The sequence below is a fragment of the Palaemon carinicauda genome, chromosome 25 (assembly GCF_036898095.1).
Source record: "Palaemon carinicauda isolate YSFRI2023 chromosome 25, ASM3689809v2, whole genome shotgun sequence".
Lineage (NCBI taxonomy): Eukaryota > Metazoa > Arthropoda > Malacostraca > Decapoda > Palaemonidae > Palaemon > Palaemon carinicauda.
The window spans coordinates 77,667,221-77,691,166 of NC_090749.1; the positions used below are offsets into that span (position 1 = coordinate 77,667,221).

Here is a 23,946-nt window from a genome sequence, read left to right on the forward strand (position 1 = left end):
AGCCAAAAGTGAAGTGAGGCAGCTCACCGGTGTGTGGGGGGGAGGGGTAGCTAGCTACCCTTCCCTACCCCCGTGCTAACTAGCGCGGGGGTAGTTTAATCCTCGTTAAAATCTAATGGCTCGTCATTTCAGCTACACCGAAAGTAAACCCTATGTAAATAGCGTGGTTTGTATCCCTTTTAGCCTTCTTCTTGCGGCGCCGGGCAAACCTCTCCCACTGGGAGGTAGACCACTCCCTACACTCAATTCATAAGTTAGACCTATCATACCGTTGGCCCCTACACTGAGGGCATGAGGAGTGAGGATCGGTGTCCGTGGCCGACATAAAGGTACCACAAGGGCGGCCGGGTTGTCCAGGGCACATACGCGTGATGAAAGAATAGAGGCCAACTTCAAACACACATTGAAAGAAAAAGCAAAACAAATTATGGCAGTCAAAACGCAGGAGAGCGCAGACAGGTCTGTCGTCTCTCCGAGCCAAAAGCAAAGTGAAGCACTCACTGTGTGTGTGTGAGGGGGGAGGGGTAGCAAGCTACCCCTCCCTAACCCCCGCTAACTAGCGATGGGGTAGTAAACCCTCGTTAAAATTCTTATGGCTCGTCATTCAGCTACGCCGAAGTAATTACCCTATGTAAATAGCGTGGTTTGTATTTCAGTTACGGAACAAAGACAAAATAGCTCACTGTACCCAACAGCCTTAAATTTAAATTGTGAATGAAAGAAGTTTAGTAAAAATAACAGGATATATGTTGTAATAACAAATATAACAAAGAGATGGTAGGTAGAGAAACCCTAGATATATATTGTGTACAGAAGAAGGTGAGATATAACGGAGAAGATACAAAATCAACCTGTAGAAACTGCATAATGTAGAAGAGATATGAGGGGAACCATGTTTTGTTTAACCTCACAACAGGAAGACCTGACAAATATTCAAAATAGGCTACTGATAGCAGAAAATTCATTGTAAGGCACTTTGAATATTCTATATCACCAAGGATTAGCTGTAAGATATCTGGCACCAGCCATGTTCATTAACCACAACCGTTTGTTATGAAGTTTGAGAAAATGGCATAACATATCAAAACCACCACTTCTCTGATAGTGTTACCACAAAAGTAGAGGTTGTTTTCATCCCCCTAATACAGTATTACCAGATTCTGAGTTGAAGATTTCAATAGGTATTGTCTACTATCATCGTACTGTTTTGGTCAAAGTTCCTTCATACACCTTGCAAGGATTTCTTACTCACTGAACAGCTGATTGACATAAACTACCGGTTCATTCTTTTCCAGGGAACAGCATTTATCTGCTGCTAGATGGTTCTAACATCACAAGAAATGCTTCCTTTTTTCTTAAATAAATCTATCACACTTTCCTGCACATTTTTGAAAGAATTTTATATTGCCCTTTAAAACTTTCTTGTAAAATTTCTATAATTTTCCAATACTTTCTAATAACTTCAATAACCTTTGACACTTTCCTGTATGAAATCTATAGATTCCTTTCAGATTGTCAGAATGACTAAAAACTCCCTTGACAGGAAAGGACGATCACTTCTCTTTCTTATGAGTTTGCATGTGCTTCTTCAGAGTGCTCGAGTGAGAGTACTTCCGCTGACATTCCATGCAGGAGAAGGCTTTTTCCTTCGTGTGAGTCCTCATATGAATTTTCAGGTTACTCAACTGTGAAAACTTACACGGACACTGGATGCAGCAAAAAGGTTTTTCCCCCGTATGCGTCCTCATGTGCAGCTTCAGATTACTCGACTGGGAAAAACTGTTCCGACAGATGGTGCAAGCAAACGGCCTTTCACCTGTATGCGTCCTGAGGTGATTCTTCAGAATACCCAGCTGGGAAAAGCTGGTGCGGCACACGGGGCACGTAAAAGGCTTCTCGCCAGTATGAACTCGCATGTGTAACTTGAGGTTGCTGGCGAGGGAAAAACTGCTCAGACACTCCGTGCAGGGAAAGGGCTTTCCTCCCGTGTGCTTGCGCATGTGCCTCTTCAGAGTGTTCGACTGTGAGAAGCTCCTTTGGCATTCGACACAGGTGAACGGTTTTTCTCCCGTGTGAGTCCTCATGTGCACCTTCAGCTCATTTGAGCGAGAGAAGGTCTTCTCGCACTCTGTGCAAGGGAAGGGCTTCTCACCAGTGTGCTTTCTCATGTGAGTCCTGAGGTGGTTCAGCTGGGAAAACCTGGTCTCGCATTCCGTGCAGGCGAAGGGCTTTTCTCCGGTGTGCGTCCTCATGTGTGACTTAAGATTCACCATAAGGGAGAAACGGCTGTCGCAGACAGTGCAGGCAAACGGCTTTTCGCCCGTATGGGTTCGCAGATGCAATTTGAGATTGCTCAGGAGAGAGAAACTGCTCTGGCAGTCATCGCACTTGAACGGTCTCTCCCCCGTGTGCGTCACCATGTGTCTCCTAAGACTGCTCGACTGCGAAAAACGACTTTGGCAAACCTCACAAGAATAGGGTTTTGTTCCGGTGTGTATCCTCATGTGTAGTCTAAGGGTACTTGATTGGGTGAAATTTCTTTGACATTCGGAGCAAGTAAATTGTTTCTTTCCCCTTTTTGGGTTATTTGTGGGACTGAGTAGTGGCCCACTTTCTTCAGCCCCATCAGTGGACATCAGTCGACTCTCCCAGGCATCAGTTCCCCGAGATAAAACTTTTTCTTCTTCATCGCCATTGTTCTTGTGACTCTCCCGATCTAATGGGCCTTCTGTATCATTGTTTATTACCTTCAGTTGGACATTTTCTTCTGTCCCTTTATCTTCCAACCCTCTATCACAGCTTAGAGGGTCTTCTTCGACCTTGACTGACGATTTACGTGAAAATTTTGCACAAAATTCATCCGAGTTTGTAAACCCCTCTTCATTCTTGACTTCTATGTATTCAAAAGGTTCTCGTTTGATTGGCGACATCAATGACTGGTCTCTTGCTTCCATCATTACAAGGAACGGTGTCTAAAGCACACAAGGAAGCTCTCTTTGGCCATATTTTTACCTTAAAAAAATAAAGACAAATATTACAAGATCAATGATATTTTCTTCTTAACACTAACTATTTCTTTTATTGCAACTGACATGACAAATTTGGAGGTAATTTGTATTTTCCTGATGATACAAACCTTAGCTATTTATAGGGGTATTACTTTCGGCGAACCTGAAAGGACAAGCCATTGATTAATAGGGGTGACTCACCCATTAGGAGGGTGGATGTCCCTGCCAATCTGACTTTTTGGCCTTACCCAGGGTACTCCCTATTGTGCAGAGATTATTGCGACAATACGGAGACCCTAATACCTCGCTAAACCTGCTAAGCATGGTCTGCGGCCTACGCAAGCTGTGTGTGATGAGAAAGTAGCAATGTGACTGTCGAGGTAAAGGTTATTATGAGACTTTCAGGGAATAACCGAGGAGACCGAGAAATTCCCAATACCACCTCGCCAGGTATGGGTACGCAACAGTATTGGGAAAATACTAGGATACACAAGGGAGCAATGGTTTACCTGCAGAGGTTTGAGGTCAGCTTCTGCAGAGGACCGAGGATGCTGATTTCGCTAAGAGAGGGGAGGATGAAGAAAGGAAAAGAGCAAGACTTTCCCTTTCATTCACTCAGACTAAAACCCGGGTAACCAATGCCCTCAACCTGCTGCTACTTGTCCAATAAGGACCTCAAGGTACTAAACCAGCTATTGTGCATCCACCACAGGACCGATAGAAAATGTATCAAGGTTCCTATGTGTCACGCTTTGCAGGTAGTGGGTGGTGAACGTAGTTTGGAGTCTCCACACGCCCACTTGCAATACATGCGTCACACAGTAGTTCTTCTTGAAGGCCAAGGACATAGCTACACCCGACATCGTGAGCTCTGGGACGACGTGCTAGAGGAGGATCGGGGTTCAGAGCAAGGTTAACGACCCTGCGAATCCATGCGTAGATTGTGTTTTCCGTGATCTTCCTCTCGTTTCTGCCTGTGCTGACGATCAGTGAGGGCACTCTGTGCCAAAGCTAATGCTGATCTCTCGAGGTAGCGCCTCAAACATTCTACTGGGCATAGTAACAGATGATTGGGTTGTCAAGGATAAATATGTTGTTTTAAACAAAGGCTAAGCAGTAAAGTAGGGCAGATATTGCCGAGCAATCACCTTGTCTCCCTGATCCATGGGTTTTTGGGAAGCAGTTCAAGCCGCTTTCATTTTTGCTTGGTATAATTGTATTTGTTGATTCAAGCACATGTGTACTGAATCCGTTTCCATGTCAACAGGTACACCGGGGAGAGGGGACGTAGAGTGAGAACCAGTATGGTGCGGTTACGTCACCTGCCACCCACAGGCGAGACAGGCCAGACACCCCCAGCAATGTAGGGGAAATAAGAAAGCACAATCCATGCAACAGTTAGTTGAGTTTGAGTCCTACTCGTGAGTTTCTTTTAATTTAAATGTCCTCCCGTCCGCTCTCCCCGGGTATTGTACCAGGTAAAAGTAAATTTGTAATTGACTGATGAAATCATTTAAGAGCCAGTGAGAACTTACAACTCTTTTGATATGCACCCTCAAGATTTAAAGTTGTTTCATCTCGCTTTCAAGACGATTTCTACTCATTGTAATTGTGAAAATTAACTTTGATAATAAATCCTCTTCGAGTTTAAAAGCTCGTCTGATTCATCGCCTCTGACCATGTATTATCATGTAGTTTCCCACGCCCTTATGACAGGGTCAACAGTCACAGAGCAGAGACTTGTTATCCGGAACTAGTCAAATCTAGGATCCAAAACCCTGGATTCTGAGTCTTGGCAACAAGCTCGGGGACGAAGCTGAAGCTTACCTCTACCCACCGTCTTGAATGGGCGACATCAAACGAAAGACCATGAAGTTCGCTAACTTGTTTGGATGAGACCAAGGTGAGCAGGAACATTGTCTTCCAGGTTAGAAGGCAAACTGTTGCCTGTTGTAATGGTTCATACACGGATCCTTTTAGGGTCCAAAGAACTTGAACCACATGTCATGGGGGAGGTCTCACTTCTGACTGAGAACAGGTAAGATCATAACTCCGTATGAGGATGGAAGCTCTAAAGATGAAGGAAGGCCCATTTCTTTCAGTTTAAAAGCGAGACTCAAGGTTGAAAGATAGCTTATAACCGTTGAAACCGAAAGATTCATTTCCTCCCTCAATGCACGAGAAATTCTGCTATTGCTGGAATAGTGGTATTGAATGGATTGAGACCCCTTCCGCGGCACCAACCACAGAAGACATTCCACTTCGCCTGGTAGAATGAAGCTGATGACTTTCGCAGCTATCCAGACATTCCCTTTGCAACTTGTTGTGAAAACCCTTGTGGAAATGTTGACATGTGGTTGTCTGAGTACATTGTGTCATGGAGGAAGTTTTCTTATAGGCTCCATCAGGAGCAGCAGAAGGTCAGAGAACCATTCCACGTGATGCCATAGCGGAGCTATGAGGGCCATTGAAAGACTGATTGATGTTCTGGTCTAGAGTACTCTTCTCATCAGATAGAATGGTGGGAATGTGTATATGTCGATGTTGTCCCACCGTTGTTGGAATGCATCTTGTCAGAAGTTTGGAATCTGGGACTGGGGAGCAGTCCAACGGGGTCCTGAAGTTCAGGGCTGTTGCACACAGGTCCACAATCAGGATGAAGCAAGCTGATAGTGAAACCGAGTTGATTTCACCTCAACTCAGTATCTCTACTGCTAGATGGGATAGAGCTGCGAAAAAATATCGCTTTGCTCCTTGATCTAAGCCACTACTGTGGTGTTGTCGCTCATCGCCACCACTGAGTGAACAGCCAGGAACTGGTGGAACTCTTGAAGGGCCAGAAAAAAATGGCCTTAATCTCTAGTAGATTTATGTGAAGGTACTATTCGGACTCTGCCCAAATATCTGAGGCCGTGTGGTGCACCAAGTGGGACCCTGCCCCCACTTCTTTTGAAGCGTCTGAGAACAGCATCAAATCAGGAGGGATGAGAAGATCAACACCTTTCAGGGGATTCTTTTCTGCCAGCCACCATTCAAGATCAGTCTTTTCTTCTAATCTCATGGGAATCACAGTGTCCAGGGAATCGAAGGCCTGATTCCAAATGAACTTCAGACGCCACTGGAGAGAGCAAATCCTGAGGTGACCGATGGTAACTAGCCGGGCCAAGGATGATAGATGTCCAAGGAAACGTAGCCCCTTCTGGGCTGGGAGTTCTTCTCGTTTGAGGAAAGGCCTTGTGACTTTCCTCAGCCTTGCTATCCTGTCGTCTGATGGGAAGGCTTTGTGGTGTTTGGTGTCTAATACCATGCCCAGGCATACCAGTCTTTGAGTGGGAAGCAGGGAAGACTTCTCAAGATTACCATGATCCCCAGATTTTGGCAAAGCCTCAGAAGTGTGTCTCGGGGCTGAAGAAGGGTTGCCACTGAGTCTGCGAGGATTAGCCAGTTGTCCAGGTAACAAAGGAGACAAATGCCAAATCTGTGAGCCCAAGATGACACCAGGGCAAACACTCTTGTGAAGACCTGAAGTGCTGTGGAAAGGTCGAAAGACAGCACCTTGAACTGGTATGTCTTGTTGTTGGTGTTGAATCTCAGATACTTCCTTGACGGATGGATTGGGATCTGGAAGTATGTGTCCTTTAGATCCAGTGTACACATGATGTCCTGTGGTCTTATCGCTAGACAGACCGTGTCTGCCGTCTCTATACTGAACGAAGTCTGTTCGACAAACTTGTTCAAAGCTGAGAGATCTTTAACTAGCCTCCAGCCTCCAGACGCCTTTTTCATAAGAAAGAGTCGACTGAAGCTTGGGGAAGAGTCGAGGACTTCCTGGAGAGAGCCCTTCTCCACCATGGTCTGGACTTCGGTCCGAAGGGTCTGCTCAGAAGCACTGGATTCTTGATTAATGGAGGGAGAGGTAAAATGAACGCGACACGATACCCTGAATGAATCATGGAGATCGTCCAAGGTTCGGCCCTGAGCTGCATCCACCTGGTCCAGCAGTTTTGTAGGCATCCCCTTACTGGTAGACAAGCAGGGAGATGACCTCTCCTAGCGTTTGCAGTTTTTACCGCAACCTCTGATGTTTTCCTCCATGATTGGACTTGTTGCCTTTCCTGTCCTTGATAGGAAAGGGCTTCTACGACACCTTCGTTTTCTAAACCATTGACGTTTTAATAGTTGGTTTCGTAAGGCTGGTCTTTGGAGGGGCTGGAGGTCTGTAGGGCCGAGCTGTTAGGGCTCTAAGAAGGAGGACATCCATGTTGGAGTTCCTCCACCTCTCTGCAGCCTGCTCAACATCCGTTGGATCGAAGAGGAAGAACCCCTTCATGGAGGAGTTTTGGAGCCTAGCGATCTCAGCGTTAGGGACCTGCTGGTGCAATCTCTCGGCCACGACATCCCTTCGGGCAAAAGCCTGGTGTGCCGGAGGATGTTGAGATGAAAGCGGAGACAGAGGCAAAGGTCGGTAACCAGAGGAGACAGGATGGACATTTTCTTCTGAAGAAGAAGACTGAGGAGGCGAAGAGGTGAAAGGGCTCGTGCCGCCAACTGACGATGTACGAGCGTGGGATGGGCAGGCTGATCAACAGCAGGCCTCCAAAGAGGAAAGGGAATTTCGTCAGAGAGACGTGCCTTGGACTTTGCTCTCCCCTTGAAGGATGTTCCTCAGAGGAAGGAGCACAGACCTCGGCAGCGGAAGATGGAGAAGACGCAGTCCCAGGAGCAGCTGGCAGGACAGCAGACGAGCTCTCCGAAACAACACGTCGACAATGTACAAAAGGTCAACGTCCCATGCTGACGCTAATAAGAGTTGACGAGCGATACCGCGAAAAACGTGGGGTCGATCGCTACCGTCGAGCGAGAGGTGGGGCGGTGAATCAACTACTCTCGACGAGGCGATTCATGAATCGCTGGATGTTTCAGACTGGTGTTATCCCACTGGGTCACTACCTGGTGGGCCAGAGAGAAGGAAGGTCTCCAAAGCCTTCCTGGTACAACAGTGAACTATTGTTACCCAACCTACCTTCCTAGCAGCCACAACCACCGCCTTTGGTGGCTGTAGTTGGTGATCCTCTTTGCATTAGGATGTGATGGCCACTGACGCGTTGGAGAGTGTCGGGAAATCTCCTGCTCAAGACGCGATGGTGATTGCTAACGTAAAGACCGATGACTTGATGATCGATAAGAGTCCCCGCATTGACGAGCGATACCACGATCAATCGTTACCGCTGCACAAGAGGCAGGTCGGTGTGTCGACAATCCATGAGTAGGCGATTCACTCGTAGCCGATGAGAGATGATTCACGGTGAAGTGAATCACGAACAGGTGGGCGAATGCGTTCGGTAAGGAAGCAACGTGATGGTTTGGGAACGCTTTCAGTTACAGCCGAATGCTGGTTCGTTAAATGACGGATGAGCGATTCTCGAGACGATAAAAGCCTAATGAATGAATGAATGAATGATTTAAAGTTTTCAGGCATCCTGACATCTAAGGTTATTGACGCCGGAGCGACGCTTGTGGTCGCTGAGGAAAACGCTGTTTGTAAGAAGCTGAGGAGCAGGTGAACGTTAACAAGCAGGCGATTTCCGAGGTGGTGGAAGAGCAGGCGATTCTTGCATAGCAGAAGCTTGACGAGAAGTTGAATGCGTAAGCGATTCACGTGTAACTGAACGCTGTGGTAGTACACGAGTTGTCGATTGTTGACGATGATCAGGCGATTCACATGTAACTGAACGCTTAGGTGGTACATGAAATGTGGATCGTCGACAATGGTCAGGGGATTCACAAGATGATGAAAGCGTCGGCGATTCACGTTCTACTGAACGTTGGTGGGACTGTCGAGCAGGTGAGTGTTGTGAAGGCTGAGCGATTCACGCTCCGGAGGGCGATTACGTTCCGAAGGGGAGAGACGCGTTAGACTGAAACGCTCTGAACAACAGCTGAACGCTGGCTTGTTGAGCAAGAGTTTAACCGTTGACGAGTTACGAATCCCTGGACGAGCAGGTAGGCCGACGATTCACACTGAGGCAATTCATGCACCGTTGGGCGTTTCATGCTCTGACCGTGATCAATGCGTTTTGGTTACAAGACACGTGAGAACACTGTCGGGGAGGAGATTGAAGTTCCCGACACTGCTGAGTACGCGATTCCAAACAGCTGGAACAGCCGGCTATTGTCGAGATGCAAGTGGTTCACGCGTAGCAGGCGATTCCCAAGAGGGAGATGGAAGAGCAGGCGGCTGTCGAACTGCAGGCGATTCTCGCGTAGCAGGAGAAATACGAGAGGTTGAACGAGCAGGCGATTACAGTATTGATATACAAGTGATTCTCGCGTAGCAAGCAATTTACGAGAGGTTAAACGAGTTGTCAGCTGTACGCAATTGGCTAGGCAATATACGAACTGACGGGACGGTGGGAAATTCTCACGTTGCAGATCGATGGTGAACCTGACGAGCTGTAGAACATCAAGCAGATGCCTGACGAGACGGAGAATGCTGCCGATGAATTGCAGCTGGGAGCTCAGGCAGAGCAATGTGACCCTCGTGAGGAGACACATACTCAGGAGGAGATCGAAAACGATCCCTTGCAGGCGATGAATGAAGCGAAGTTCGTTGAGGAAAGGCCGATGACGGAAGCGAAGGTCGGGAACCAAAAATAGGCAGGCTACATAGGTTCCTCTGAAGAGGAAGACTGCGGAGGCGAGGATGAACACAGCGAGGACTTCTGCCACCAACCCAATATCAAACAGCAACCAATGGATCAGCAAGCTAACTGTCAGCAGGTCTCTAAAGAGAAGAGGAGTCTCTATGAGAGCCCCTTCACTTGAAAGGGGAGCCCTCACAGGAGAGACAAGAGATGATGATGGGAAGTTTTCTCTCAGTAGGGAGAAACAAAGCCCAACATCTGGGAAGAAAAACTCTCCCTCGGAAGGTTAAGAAATCCAACCCCTGGAGATGGCCCGCCAGGCAGGGCTCTTTGCTTCCCATCAACAAGCCTTTGTTCAAGTTGAAGGTCTGCATTGAGCATTACCTGAGAAAATGTAGCCGGAACTAGTTCCTCGAGGTTAGCGTGATGATCAGGAGCTGCCGCAGGCGCAGGAGAACAGGAAAGTGATGGCCCAGTGACAGCAGATTTCCCCGGGTTGAAAGGTACTGGTTTTTTACGTCTGTTATCATAGTCAAACAAAGGAGAACGGCAGCGCTAACTGAGGAAATTAAAACAAACTATGTAATAAAAAACTCCCTCGGGAGGCGCACCTATTTCGTGGACGGGAAAGATGTCCACCAAGAGAACAGACAAAAATTAAGGACTGCGCACTCCCTTCCCCAGCCGACATCAATGGGAGGGGGAGAGCCAGCATAAAAACTGTAACAAAACAAGAATTACAATTAATTAATTCAGCTGAGAAAAATAACTATTCGAGAAAACCACAACCCTCCGACGGGAAGGAGGGGGACCCCACAGACACAAAGCTGAAAGTTTAATTACGACAGTTATAATTTTACTTAATTAATGAAGAAAACCATTCGGAAGCGTAACCCAACCCGCGAACGGGAAAGGTGTTACCCCCGTGCAGTATACTGCTGGCCGCCCACTCCCTTCCCCCAGCAGATTCTTCTAAGAACACGTTCGGCGTCAATGACCTTAGATGTCAGGATGCCTGAAAACTTTAAATCAATCAATCAATCTACGAACACCTAGAGGGGAGGATGGCAATAACAGCCGAACGGAGGAGTATCTAAATGATGACAATTCCCCAGTGATGGCGGCCGTTGTACGGAAGGCCATCCACCAACGGGAAGACTGATGACCAAGAAAGAACGGTCGGAAGGGAAGGTTCTCCGTCCTTGAGAACCTGCCAAACTACGCTGTCACACACACACCACAACACTAAAAAGAAAATCTGCAGCATATATATAAAAACATGACAAATTCGTAGGAAATTTGTATTTTTCCTAACTATACAAACCTTAGCTATTTAATATGGGTAATTACTTTCGGCGTAGCTGAAATGACGAGCCATTAGATTTTTAACGAGGGTTTACTACCCCACCGCTAGTTAGCGGGGGGGTAGGGGGATAGCTTGCTACCTCCCCCCCTCACACACACCTGCGCTTGAGCTCACTTTGCTTAGAGGTAGGACTTCACGGGGGATAGGGCTGGCGGGCAAGTTTGATTAAATAGCCAAGATTTGAATAGTTAGGAAAAATACAAATTACCTACGAATTTGTCATTTGTTCTGTAACTGAAATACAAACCACGCTATTTAATATGGGTGACTCACCCCTTAGGAAGGGTGGTAAGTCCCAGCCAGTGCTGGGTTTTGGCTTTGCCCGGAGACTCAGTATCTGAGTGTATCAGCACTCAACAATAAAGAGTCCCTGCATCTCGCTAAAACCTTGCTGGGCAAGGGCTGCGGCCTGCATAAGCTGTGTGTGAAGGTATGAAGTGTGACTCGTCCTAGGAAGTTGACCTGTAGTCCTTTATAAGGAAACTTAGGCTAGGACTCTCCCAATACCACCTCGTCAGGGTATGGGGACGTGACAGTATTACCTTAATACTAGGAACACAAGGAAGCATGGTTTACCTGCAGTGGTTTGAGGTTAGCTGTGCAGAGAACCAAGGATGCTGCTTTCCCCAAGAGAGGGGAGGATGAAGAAAAGAATAAGGAGAATAAGGGCCAGACAAACCTTTTCATTCACGCAGACTAAGACCGGGTAACAATGCCCTCAACCTTCAGCTACTTGTCCATTAAGGAGCCTGAGGTTTTAAACCAGCTGTTGTGCAGCCACCACAGGGCCGATAGAGAACGTATTGAGACTCCTGTGGGTCACGTCTTGCAGGTAGTGAGCTGTGAAGGTCGTCTGACGCTTTCACACCCCTGCTTGTAGAACCTGCGTCACAGAAAAGTTCTTCTTGAAGGCCAGGGACGTAGCTACGCCCCTGACATCGTGTGCTCTAGAGCGATGTGACGGAGGAGGGTCAGGATTCAGGGACAGATGGATTACCCTACGAACCCATGCCGAGATGGTATTCTTGGTAAACCTCCTCTTTGTTCTCCCAGTGCTCACAAACAATGCTTGCACCTGGGGGCGAACTGCAGCCGTTCTTTTGAGATATAGCCTCAGACTCCTTACTGGGCAAAGTAGGAGATGGTCTGGGTCATCTGTTACAGAACGAAGACTCGAAATCTGGAAAGAGTCGAACCTAGGATCCCACACTCCCGGATTCTGAGTCTTAACAATAAACTCAGGGACGAATCTGAACGTTACCTCCCCCCATCCCCTTGAATGGGCGATGTCATACGAGAGACCAAGAAGTTCACTGACTCGCTTGGCCGAGGCCAAAGCTAGTAGGAACACCGTCTTCCAAGTTAGGTGGCGATCTGAAGCCTGGCGTAATGGTTCGTAGGGAGGTCTCTTAAGAGACCTGAGAACTCAAACCACGTTCCATGGAGGAGGTCTCACTTCCGACTGAGGGCAGGTAAGTTCATAACTTCGTATGAGTAGGGAAAGTTCCAGCGAGGAAGAAATGTCCACTCCTTTGAGCCTGAAGGCTAGACTTAAGGCTGAGCGATAGCCTTTCACTGCCGAGACTGAAAGGCGCATTTCTTACCGCAAATACACGAAGAACTCCGCTATTGCTGGAATAGTGGCATCGAGTGCAAATATACCCCTTCCATGACACCAACCACAGAAAACTCGCCACTTTGCCTGGTAGACCCCTGCGGATGACTTTCGCAGGTGTCCAGACATCATGTTCGCAACTTGTTGCGAAAATCCTCTCTCAGCGAGGAGATGCTGGATAGTCTCCAGGCATGAAGTCGAAGCGAAGCTACGGCTTTGTGAAAGAGATCGTGTCGTGGAGGGAGTTCTCTCGGAAGTTCCGTTAGGAGCTGCAGAAGGTCTGGAAACCATTCCGTGTGATGCCATAGTAGAGCTACAAGGGTCATTGAGAGATTGACCGATATTCTGGTCTTGTTGAGCACCCTCCTCATCAGACAGAACGGGGGAAAGGCGTACAAGTTGATGTTGTCCCACCGTTGTTGGAAGGCATCCTGCCAGAGTGCCTTGGGATCCGGGACTGGGGGGCAGTATAGCGGGAGCTTGAAGTTCAGTGCTGTAGCGAACAGATCCACAGTCGGGGAACCCCACAAAGTCAGGACTTTGTTGGCTACCTGATGATCCAAAGACCACTCGGTACTCACTATCTGTGTCGCTCTGCTCAGACTGTCGGGGAGCAAATTCCTCTTGCCTGGAATGAAGCGAGCTGATAGTGGGATCGAGTGGACTTTGGTCCATCTCAGCATCTCTACTGCGAGATGGGATAGCTGCTCTAAAAAGGTACCTCCCTGCTTGTTGATGTAAGCCACTACTGCGGTGTTGTCGCTCATCACCACCACAGAGTGACCCGCCAGGTATTGTTGGAACTGTTGAAGGTCCAGGAATACGGCCTTCATTTCTATCAGATTTATATGGAGGCACTTTTCTGATTCTGACCACAGGCCTGAGGTCCTGTGGTGCAGAACGTGGGCCCCCCACCTTTTCTTTGATGCGTCCGAAAACAGCATTAAATCCGGGGGGAGGACGAGAAGATCCACTCCCTTTCGTATGTTCTCGTCTGTCACCCACCACTGAAGGTCCGTCTGTTCCGCAGGACCCATAGGGATCATGACGTCCGGGGAATCATGACCTTGATTCCACTGAGACTTGAGTCGCCATTGAAGAGATCTCATTCTGAGGCGACCATTGGGAACTAGACGGGCCAGGGATGAGAGGTGACCAAGGAGACGTAACCACGATTGGGCTGGAACCTCTTCTCGTCTGAGGAAAGGACTCGCGACCCTCCTCAGCCTTGCTATCCTGTCGTCTGATGGGAAGGCTTTGTGGAGATTGGTGTCTATGACCATGCCTAGATAAACCAGTCTTTGAGTGGGAAGCAGAGAAGAGTTCTCGAGATTTACCATGATCCCTAGATCTTGGCAAAGTCCCAGAAGTTTGTCTCGGTGTCGAAGAAGGGCTGACTCCGAGTCTGCTAAGATCAGCCAGTCGTCCAGATAACGGAGGAGACGGATGCCGATCCTGTGTGCCTACGAAGATATCAGGGTGAACACTCTAGTGAAAACCTATGGTGCTGTGGAAAGACCGAAACACAGCACCTTGAACTGGTACACCTTGTTGTCTAGGCTGAATCTTAGGTACTTCCTTGAAGACGGGTGGACTGGGATCTGGAAGTACGCGTCCTTCAGGTCCAGTGTACACATGAAGTCTTGTGGTCTCACTGCAAGTCTGACCGTGTCTGCTGTCTCCATGCTGAACTAGGTTTGTTTGACAAACCTGTTCAGGGCTGAGGTCGATGACTGGTCTCCAGCCTCCAGACGCCTTCTTTACAAGAAAGAGTCGACTGAAGAAGCCTGGGGACCCGTCGACTACCTCTTGGAGAGCGTCCTTCTTCAACATGGTCTGGACTTCTGCCCGAAGGGCCTGCCCCCTTGCCGATCCCATGGCAAGGGAGCTCAACGACACTAGATTCGCTGTCAGGGGAGGTAGAGATGCTGTGAACGGGACGCGATATCCCTGACTGATTACGGAAATCGTCCAGGAATCGGCCCCAAGTTGCTGCCACCTGTTTGCACAACTTTGAAGGCATCCCCCCACTGGTGGACATGCAGGGGGACTGCCAATACTAGCGTTTGCGGCCTCGGCCGCTCCCTCTAGGATTCTTTCCTCCCCTAGAGGACCTTTTGCCTTTCTTGTCCTTGACAGGAAAGGGCTTAGACACCGTTGTCTTCGCTGCAGCTGCCGGTTTCTCAGCAGCCTGCTCCACGGCCTTAGGCTCGAACAAGGTCTTCCCCAAGACGGAAGAATGTCTGAGCCTGCTGATACCTACACTGGAGACCTTATGGTGGAATCTTTCAGACACTGCATCTCGACGTTTCAAGATGGAATTAGCCCACAAGTTCGAGACTTGGTGGGCTAGAAACTCGATTGTACAAGTGCCTGAGAGTAAAAAGGTCTCCATGGCCTTCCTGGTACTCTCTTTGGACAAGTCCTCGGATCGTAACAGGATGCCCAGAGACCCCAGCCAGATATCCAGCCACAAAGTTGCCTGCATGGCACACTTCGCCACCTTCTCCTGGCTAAGGATCTCCGTTGCGGAGAATGAAACTGGCCGGTTAGAGAGTCTCTCTAAAGGAACTCCCCTGGAAAGCTCTTCCACAGAATGGAGTAGGGGAAGAGCTAAACAAGTCTCCTCCATGATCTCAAAGTACCTCCTCTAATGGACACGAGGAGGCGGGAGGAGTTTGTTTCTGGCACTGAAACGGCTGGAGGAGGCGAGCTCGGAGAGCTGGCCTTCGACCTTATCTCTGGCACTCTTAACCCCTTGAGACCAGGGCAAAGCTGCGCTGGCTCTAGAGAGTTTTTGAGTACCAAAGGCCCGGTCCAAGACCGTGTCCTTGTCCTCACGAGGAGGAATCTCTGGATCCGCAAACCCGTTGAGATTCCTCATAAGGGTCAGAACCTGCCAGAAGGCATGCTCTGATTCCTGCAGCTCTCCTCCTGAAGGGCTAGCAGCGAAGTCTCCTGTCCCCAAAGGCTCTTCTTGGGGGGACTCGTGGACGTTCTCTGAGGGCTTGGCTGGCTCTTGTCTAGTCCTTGAGGATGACTTTGGGAAAGTCTTAAGAGTCTTTCAACTCCCTCCTGGGAGAGATGCAGGACTCCAGCAGTGATGGTGGGAGGCTCTTCTCCACCCCTACCCGAGAAGACTTCTCGGCACGAGACGGGGTTTCCCCCATTGGTGCGGTGGGGAACGCCTCACCTCGTGTAACTCCCCTGAGGACGGGAAATCTTCGTCCAAAGGGGAGGGAGAGAAAGTCTGGGGGGGTGGAGAGGCCTTCCTCAAAGACTTCCGAGGAGTCAGTTTCGCCCTTGGAGAAGTTACCACGTCAGATACTCCTCTCTTCCTCTTCAGGGGAGAAGAAGCTGCCAATGATTTGTGGCCCAGCTCAGAGAAGACAGGCTTAAAGGCCTGCATGACCGCTCTGACGATGGACCCAAACCAAGGCTGCTTACTGACAGCTGCTCTGTCAGAAACTCCCTCTGGAGGGAAGGGGATCGTTCAATCCCTAGGAGTAACCAAAGGAGGGTTTGCCTGAAAAGATGAAGATGAAGGGGAAAGTTCCCTGGACCTATCCGGAAGCTTCCCTCCCTCTGGTGAGCGCGCTGTTCGGCACTTGCAGGGGGGGGGGGGTGGAACGTGATGATGATGACCAGGCCGCACGCTGTCCTGCAGCCTCACGTGTGGGATCGCGCTGGGGATCGCGCTGGCGCGATAGGATTTGCCCTGGTTCGCGCGCGGGGGCGATGGCGAGGGCGCGCGATCTGGGAATGGCAGAGGGTGCGCAGAAGGCTGGATGAGCGCTCGCGCGCGCGAACGCGATTGTTCGCGTGAGCGCAGGATCTGGCTGGAGAGCCTGTGAGGCCGATAACGTTGGGCGCGCGCGCAGGGGATATATCCCTTGCGCGCGGGCGCGCATGACAGCACACATGGTGCGCAATCTCGTGGGCGCGCGATGGAGATTGCGCGCGATGGAGACTGCGCGCGATGGCGCGCAGGTGAATACTCGAACGCAGGCGGGGTCCGATGGCGCGCAGGGGAAGAGGATGTCTTCCCCATTGCGCCCGGATCTGAAGATCGTGGGCGTGCAGGAGATCGTTGGCGCACAGGAGAACGTGGGTGCGCATGGCGCGTATCAGGATGAGGGCGCGCAATAGCGCGTTGCCGATCAGGAGAGCGCTGGCGCGCTATAACAGGAACAGCTGGCGAGCGCTTGCGCGCTATAACAGGAACATTAGCAGGTGAGCGCTTGCGCACTATCACAGGAACAACTGCAGGCAAGCGCTTGCGCGCAGGTGAACAATGGCGCGCAAGGGACTTATGCACAATTTTGCGCGAGTCCCTTATGCCCCGAAGGGACCGTTGCCCGTTTAATAACAGGATGAGTAGGCGACCACAGCGCATCAGCAGCCAGGAACGGCGACGGCAGGTCAGCAGGTCTGGAGGGTGGAAGGTCGGCGTGCCCTTTGTAAGGACGACCTTCCACCGAAGGAGATCGCGAACGATCTGCGGAGAGGTCCAGTGATGTAGCTGGTAGGGTTGGTGAACGACGGCGAGGTTCCTCTGCGGTGGACTGCGGAGATGAAGAACTGAAGAGGCGCCTCCTAACACCTTTGTGAGGTGAGGTGAAGGAAGGCCTCTACGGCAAAGAGGAAGGCGGGCCTTACGCCTTATACGCCCTCTGGGGGCCGTGGGGTCAGCGGGCTGACCATCAGCAGTCCTCCGAAGAGGAGTCTCTGTTAGTGAACTTGCAGGAGAGACCATTGGACTTAGCTCTTCCCTCGAAGTATGTACGGAGGGGGGAACTAAGCCTTCAGCTACATCAGGAACATCAGGAACAGCAGGAGCAGAGGTTTGAAACAACTCATCGGAAGCCTCTGCCACAACAACGTTGACAATAGACAGAGGATCAATCTCTGCTAAAGTCGGCGATTGTTTGACAGCTGCTCCCAACCTGATTATGTCAAACAGGGCTTCCTTGGAGGGCAAACCCTGAAGCCCCAAGGAAGCCCAAAGCTGCAACAAATCATTGTTAGACATAGATACATTAATATCCTCCCCCGGGGGAGGAGGAGGAGCGGCCTCGCTATTAGAGGCAACTCCCTCTCCCAAACCCCGAGATCGGTCAACAGAACTACGGCCTACGCTACCGCTCGACGGCCTCTCGGAAGAAGCCGATTGAGTGGGAGCTTCGGAGGAGGTTTGGGCCACGGAAGAAGAGCCCTTGGGATTTTCTCCTTTCAAAGAAATCTTCGAAGGAGAAATATCCCGTCTGGACTTCTTCTTCCGGCGCCGCGAAAACCTCTCCCACTGGGAGGTAGACCACTCCCTACACTCACCACACATATTACTCTTATCACACCGTAGGCCCCTACAGTAAGGACACAAGGTGTGGGGGTCCGTGTCTACCACCGACATATACGTACCACAAGGGCAGTCAGGTAATCCAGGACACTTACGCATCGCAGAGGCCAACTTCGCACACAATCTGTCAAAGGAAAAGCAAAAAATGACAAATTCGGAGATAATTTGTATTTTTCCTAACCATACAAACCTTAGCAATTTACATAGGGTTTACTTTCGGCGTAGCTGAAATGACAAGCCATTAGATTTTTAACGAGGGTTAACTACCCCCCGCTAGTTAGCAGGGGGTAGGGAAGGGGTAGCTTGCTACCCCTCCCCCCCCCACACACCTGTGAGTTGTCTCACTTCACTTAGAGGTAGGACTTGACTTGGGGGACAGGGCTGGCGGGCAAATATGTGTAAATAGCTAAGGTTTGTATGGTTAGGAAAAATACAAATTATCTCCGAATTTGTCATTTGTTCCGTAACCAAAATACAAACCACGCTATTTACATAGGGTGACTTACCCCTTAGGAAGGGCGGAAAGTCCCCAGCCTTACTGGCTTTTGGCTTTACCCGGGGACCCGAAAACTGAGTGAGCAGTACTCGAGAAAAGGGGTCCCTCCACCTCGCACTTTCCGATGCTTGCTACGGACGTGCGGCCTACATAAGTTGTGTGTGGAGGAAGTTGTGACTCGTCCTAGGAAGTTGACCTGGAGTTCTTTAGATAGAAATCTAGACTAGGACGTTCCCAATACCACCTCGTCAGGGTATGGGGGATGCAAACAGTATTACAGTTAATACTAGGAGCACAAGGGAGCATGGTTTACCTGCAGAGGTTGAGGTCAGCTATGCAGAGACCAGGATGCTGCTTTCCCCAAGGGAGGGGAGAATGAAGAAAGAAGGAAGGGCCAGACATACTCTTTCAATCACGCAGACTAAAACCGGGTAACAATGCCCCCAACCTTCTGCTACCTGACCATTAAGGAACCTGAGGTTAGACCAGCTGTTGTGCAGCCACCACAGGGCCAATAGAGAATGTATCGAAGCTCCTGTGGGTCACGTCCTGCAGGTAGTGGGCTGTGAAGGTCGTCTGGCGCTTCCACACCCCAGCTTGCAAAACCTGCGTCACAGAGAAATTTCTCTTGAATGCCAGGATCGTAGCGATGCCCCTGACATCGTGCGCTCTAGGGCGGCATGACGGAGGAGGGTCAGGATCCAAGGTATGTTGAATAACCTTCCGGATCCAGGCTGAGATGGTGTTCTTGGTGACCCTCCTCTTTGTCCTTCCTGTGCTTACGAATAACGCTTGCACCTGAGGACGGACTGCAGCTGTTCTTTTCAAGTAATACCTCAGACTCCTCACTGGGCAAAGTAACAGATGGTCTGGGTCACTTGTTACAGAACGAAGACTCGTTACCCTGAAGGAGTCGAACCGTGGGTCTGACACCCCAGGGTTCTGAGTCTTGGCAACAAACTCAGGGATGAACCTGAACGTTACCTCCCCCCATCCCCTTGAATGGGCGACGTCGTAAGAAGGACCATGAAGTTCACTGACCCGCTTGGCCGAGGCCAAAGCGAGCAGGAAAGCCGTCTTCCAAGACAGGTGGCGATCAGACGCCTGGCGTAATGGTTCAATCGGGGCTCTCTTCAGAGCCCTGAAGACCTGAACCACGTTCCAAGGAGGAGGTCTTATTTCTGACTGAGGGCAGGTAAGCTCATAGCTGCGTATGAGTAGAGAAAGTTCTAACGAAGAGGAAATGTCCACTCCTTTCAGCCTAAACGCCATGCTTAAGGCTGAGCGATAGCCTTTCACCGCTGGAACTGAAAGGCGCATTTCCTCTCGTAAATACACAAGAAACTCGAGTGGAGAGATACCCCTCCCACGACACCAACCACAGAAGACTTTCCACTTCGCCTGGTAGACTCCGATAGAGGACTTGCGTAGGTGACGAGACATCCTGTCCACAACCTGTTGCAAAAATCCTCTCTCCGTGAGGAGACGCTGGATAGTCTCCAGGCGTGAAGCCGAAGCGACGCTACGGCCTTGTGGAAGATGTTGCAGTGTGGTTGTCTGAGTAGCTCGTGTCGTGGGGGGAGTTACCTCAGAAGCTCCGTCAGAAGCTGCAGAAGGTCCGGGAACCATTCCGCGTAATGCCACAGCGGAGCTACAAGAGTCATGGAGAGATTGACCGATAGTCTGGTCCTGTTGAGCACCCTTCTCATCAGACAGAATGGTGGGAAGGCATAAACGTCGATGTTGTCCCACCTCTGCTGAAAAGCATCTTACCAGAGAGCCTTGGGGTCCAGGACTGGAGAGCAGTACAGGGGCAGCTTGAAGTTCAAGGCTGTCGCGAACAGATCTACTGTCGGGGAATCCCACAAAGTCAGGACTTTATTGGCTATCTGAGGATCCAAAGACCACTCGGTACTCACTATCTGCGTCGCTCTGCTCAGACTGTCGGCGAGCACATTCCTTTTGCCCGGAATGAAGCGAGCCGAAAGTGTGACCGAGTGGGCTTCGGACCACCTCAGAATCTCTACTGCAAGATGGGATAGCTGTCGAGAAAAGGTACCTCCCTGCTTGTTGATGTAAGCCACTACCATAGTGTTGTCGCTCATCACCACTACGGTGTGGACCCGCCAGGGTCCATTGGAACTGTTGAAGAGCCAGGAAAACGGCCTTCATTTCTAGCAGGTTGATGTGGAGGTACTTTTCTGATTCTGACCCGAGGCCTGAGATCCTTTGGTTCAGAATGTGGGCCCTCCACCCTTCTTTTGACGCGTCCGAAAACAGAGTCAATTCCAGGGGGAGGACGAGAAGATCCACTCCCTTCCGAAGGTTCACGTCGTTCAGCCACCACCGAAGGTCCGTCAGTTCCGTGGATCCTATAGGAACCAGAAAGTCCGGAGAATCGGAGCCTTAATTCCACCGGGACTTTAGCCGCCACTGCAGGGATCTTATCCTGAGGCGGCCGTTCGGAACTAGACGTGCCAGGGAGGAAAGGTGACCTAGAAGACGCAACCACGAATGGGCCGGAAGCTCTTCCCGCCTGAGGAAAGGTTCTGCGACCCTCCTCAGCCTTGCTATCCTGTCGTCTGATGGAAAGGCTTTGGGGAGATCGGTGTTTAATATCATGCCTAGATATACCAGTCATTTCGTCGGAAGCAGAGAGGACTTCTCGAGGTTTACCACGACCCCCAGGTCTCGGCAAACCTCCAGAAGCCTGTCTCGGTGTCGAAAACTCCGAGTCTGCCAGGACCAGCCAGTCGTCCAGATAACGGAGGAGACGTATGCCGTTCCTGTGCGCCCAAGACAAAATCAGAGCGAACACTCTGGTGAACACCTGAGGAGCTGTGGAGAGACCGAAACACAGCACCTTGAACTGGTAGATCTTGCTGTCTAGGCTGAATCTCAAGTACTTCCTGGAAGACGGATGGATTGGGATCTGGAAGTACGCGTCCTTCAGATCCAGTGTGTGCATGAAGTCTTGCGGTCTCACTGCAAGTCTGACCATGTCTGCTGTCTCCATGCCGAACGAAGTTTGCTTGACAAACTTGTTCAGGGCTGAGAGGTCGATGACTGGTCTCCAGCCTCCAAACGCCTTCTTTACAAGAAAGAGTCAACTGAAGAAGCCTGGGGAGCCGTCGTCGACCTCCTGGAGAGCATCCTTCTTGAGCATGGTCTCGACTTCTGCCCGAAGGGCTAACCCCTTTGTTGATCCCATGGCATAGGAGTTCAGCAGCACTGGATTCGCTGTCAGGGGAGGTGGAGATGTCGTGAATGGGACGCGATAACCTTGGCTGATCACAGAGACCGTCCCAGAATCGGCCCCAAGTTGCTGCCACCTGTGCACGCAACTTTTCAGGCATCCCCCCCACAGGTGGACAATCCTAGCGCTTGCGGCCTCAGCCGCTGCCTCTAGGATTCTTACCTCCCCTAGAGGACTTGCCGCCCCTTCTGTCCTTGGTCTGAAAGGGCTGCGGCTTAGACATCCCTGTCTTAGCTGCCGGAGCCTGCTTCGGTGTCTTGCAAGGCTGCTGTTGCTGTTGAGGTGCCGGAGGCTTGTAGGGCCGAGATGTCAGGGCCCTCTATAGGAGAAAATCTTGATTCGATCTCCTCCACCTCTCGGTTGTTCGTTCTATGTCCTTGGGCTCGAGCAGATCCCTCCCAGTAATGGAGAAGTGCCTGAGCCTGCAGACGTCCACGGCGGGGACCTTCGGATGGAACCTCTCGGCCACTGCGTCGCGACGCTTGAGGATTGAGTTAGCCCACAGGTTAGCAACCTGGTGAGCGAGGAACTCGATCGAACGCGTGCCTGAGAGGAGGAAGGTCTCCAAACCCTTCCTATTGCTCTCCTTGGACAGATCCTCAGAGCGCAATAGGATGCCCAGAGATCCCAGCCAAACGTCCAGCCATGAAGTTGCCTGCATGGCACTCTTCGCGACCTTCTCAAGGTTCAGGATCTCCGACGCCGAGAACGTCACCTGCCGGGCAGAGAGCTTCTTGAGAGGAGTTCCCCTGGTCAGCTCTTCCACGGAATGGTGGAGCGGAAGGGCCATACTGGACTCCCCATGATCTCAAAGTACCTCCTCTGATGTACTCGAGGAGGTGGGAGGAGTTTGAATCCGGCAAAAGAACGACCGGAGGAGGCGAGCTCGGAGAGCTGGGCTTCGAAACTGTCCCTGGCCCCTTTCACCCCTTTGGACCAAGGCAAAGCTGCGCTGGACTTAGGGGGTTTCTGGGTGCCGTAGACTTCATCTAGCACCGTGTCCTTGCCCTCACGAGGGGCAGTCTCCGGGTCCTTAAACTTGTTCAGCTGCCTCATCAAGCCTAGGACCTGCCAGAAAGCGTGTTCCGACTCGAACTGGTCTCCTCCTTGCGGACTGGCAGCTAAGTCTCCGGTCCCCAAAGGCTCATCTTGGGGAGATACGTGGACGTCCTCCCGGGGTTTAGTTGGCTCTGGACGTATCCTGGATGACGATTTAGGAATCGTCTTGGAGTCCTTGGGCTCCCTCCTAGGAGGAATACAGGACTCCAGCAAAGAGGTCCGGAAGGGGGCTTCTTCGCGAGCAGCTTCTCTCCGAAGAGGAGGGGTTCCTCCCATTGGGGCCGTGGGAGACAACCCTGCCTCGCTGGACTCTCCTGAGGAAGGAGATACCTCGTCCACAGGAGAAGGAGAAACAGCACGCGTAGGAGAAGGCGTAGGAGTCCTCCTAACCGACCTCTTGGGAGCCAACTTCTCCCGAGGAGAAGTCACCTCGAAGTCCACTCCTCTCCTTCTCTTCAGCGGGGGTGAGCCTGCCGTTGGTTTAAGTCCTATATCAACGAGGGCAGGCTTCACAGCCTGAACCACTGCGTTCATAATGTGACGGAACCAAGGCTGACGGGTAACTGACGCAGTGTCAGTTATCCCCGCTGGAGGGAAGGGGATCTCATGATCCTTCGGAGTGGACACCACAGGGCCTGCCTGAAAAGAAGAGGAAAAAGAGTGTTGCATGGACCTCTCCGTAGATCCTTCCTGGTCCTGGTCCTGGTAGGTAATCCTACGCTTGTGCGGAGGCGATCCAGAGGCTGATCTGGAAGTCCGTGTCCCTGTCGGTTGGCCGCGCTGATGTTCCCTGTGGGAATGGGAATCGCGGCGGTGTGGAAGAATGCGCGTGGGTGTGTTCGCTCACGGGCGAGGGGGCACGTGGGCGCGTGGGCGCGTGAGCGAGGTGGCGCGCGGGCGCGCGGGCGCACAGGCGAAAGGACACGATGGCGCGTTGGCAAGGGAACGCGTTGGCGCGCACGTGAAGGAGCACGAGATCGCGTGGGTGAAGGTGTGCGCTGAGCACTAGGCGATTGACGGCGGCGCGGAGGAGAACGGCGATGGTCAGGCGAAAAAAGTCGCGAGCGACTTGGCGAGCGTTTGCCAGGCGGAAAGCGCTGGCGCGTTGGAGAACGCTGGCTCGATGGCGAGCGATGTCGCGTGCGT

At 51.0% G+C, this 23,946-nt stretch overlaps 1 protein-coding gene across 3 annotated transcripts in view; it reads right to left on the reverse strand.

Annotated features, from left to right (window-relative positions):
- Nucleotides 1-619: 619 nt before the first annotated feature.
- The window catches only part of LOC137618669 (gastrula zinc finger protein XlCGF57.1-like), a 103,909-nt gene continuing 80,582 nt past the window's right edge, over nt 620-23,946 (reverse strand). For all 3 annotated transcript variants that reach the window (XM_068348809.1, XM_068348810.1, XM_068348808.1), the window contains one exon: nt 620-3,012. In XM_068348809.1, coding sequence (XP_068204910.1) covers nt 1,554-2,957 — 1,404 coding nt within the window. In that variant the 5' untranslated portion in view covers nt 2,958-3,012 and the 3' untranslated portion in view covers nt 620-1,553. The remainder of the gene's footprint in view (nt 3,013-23,946) is intronic.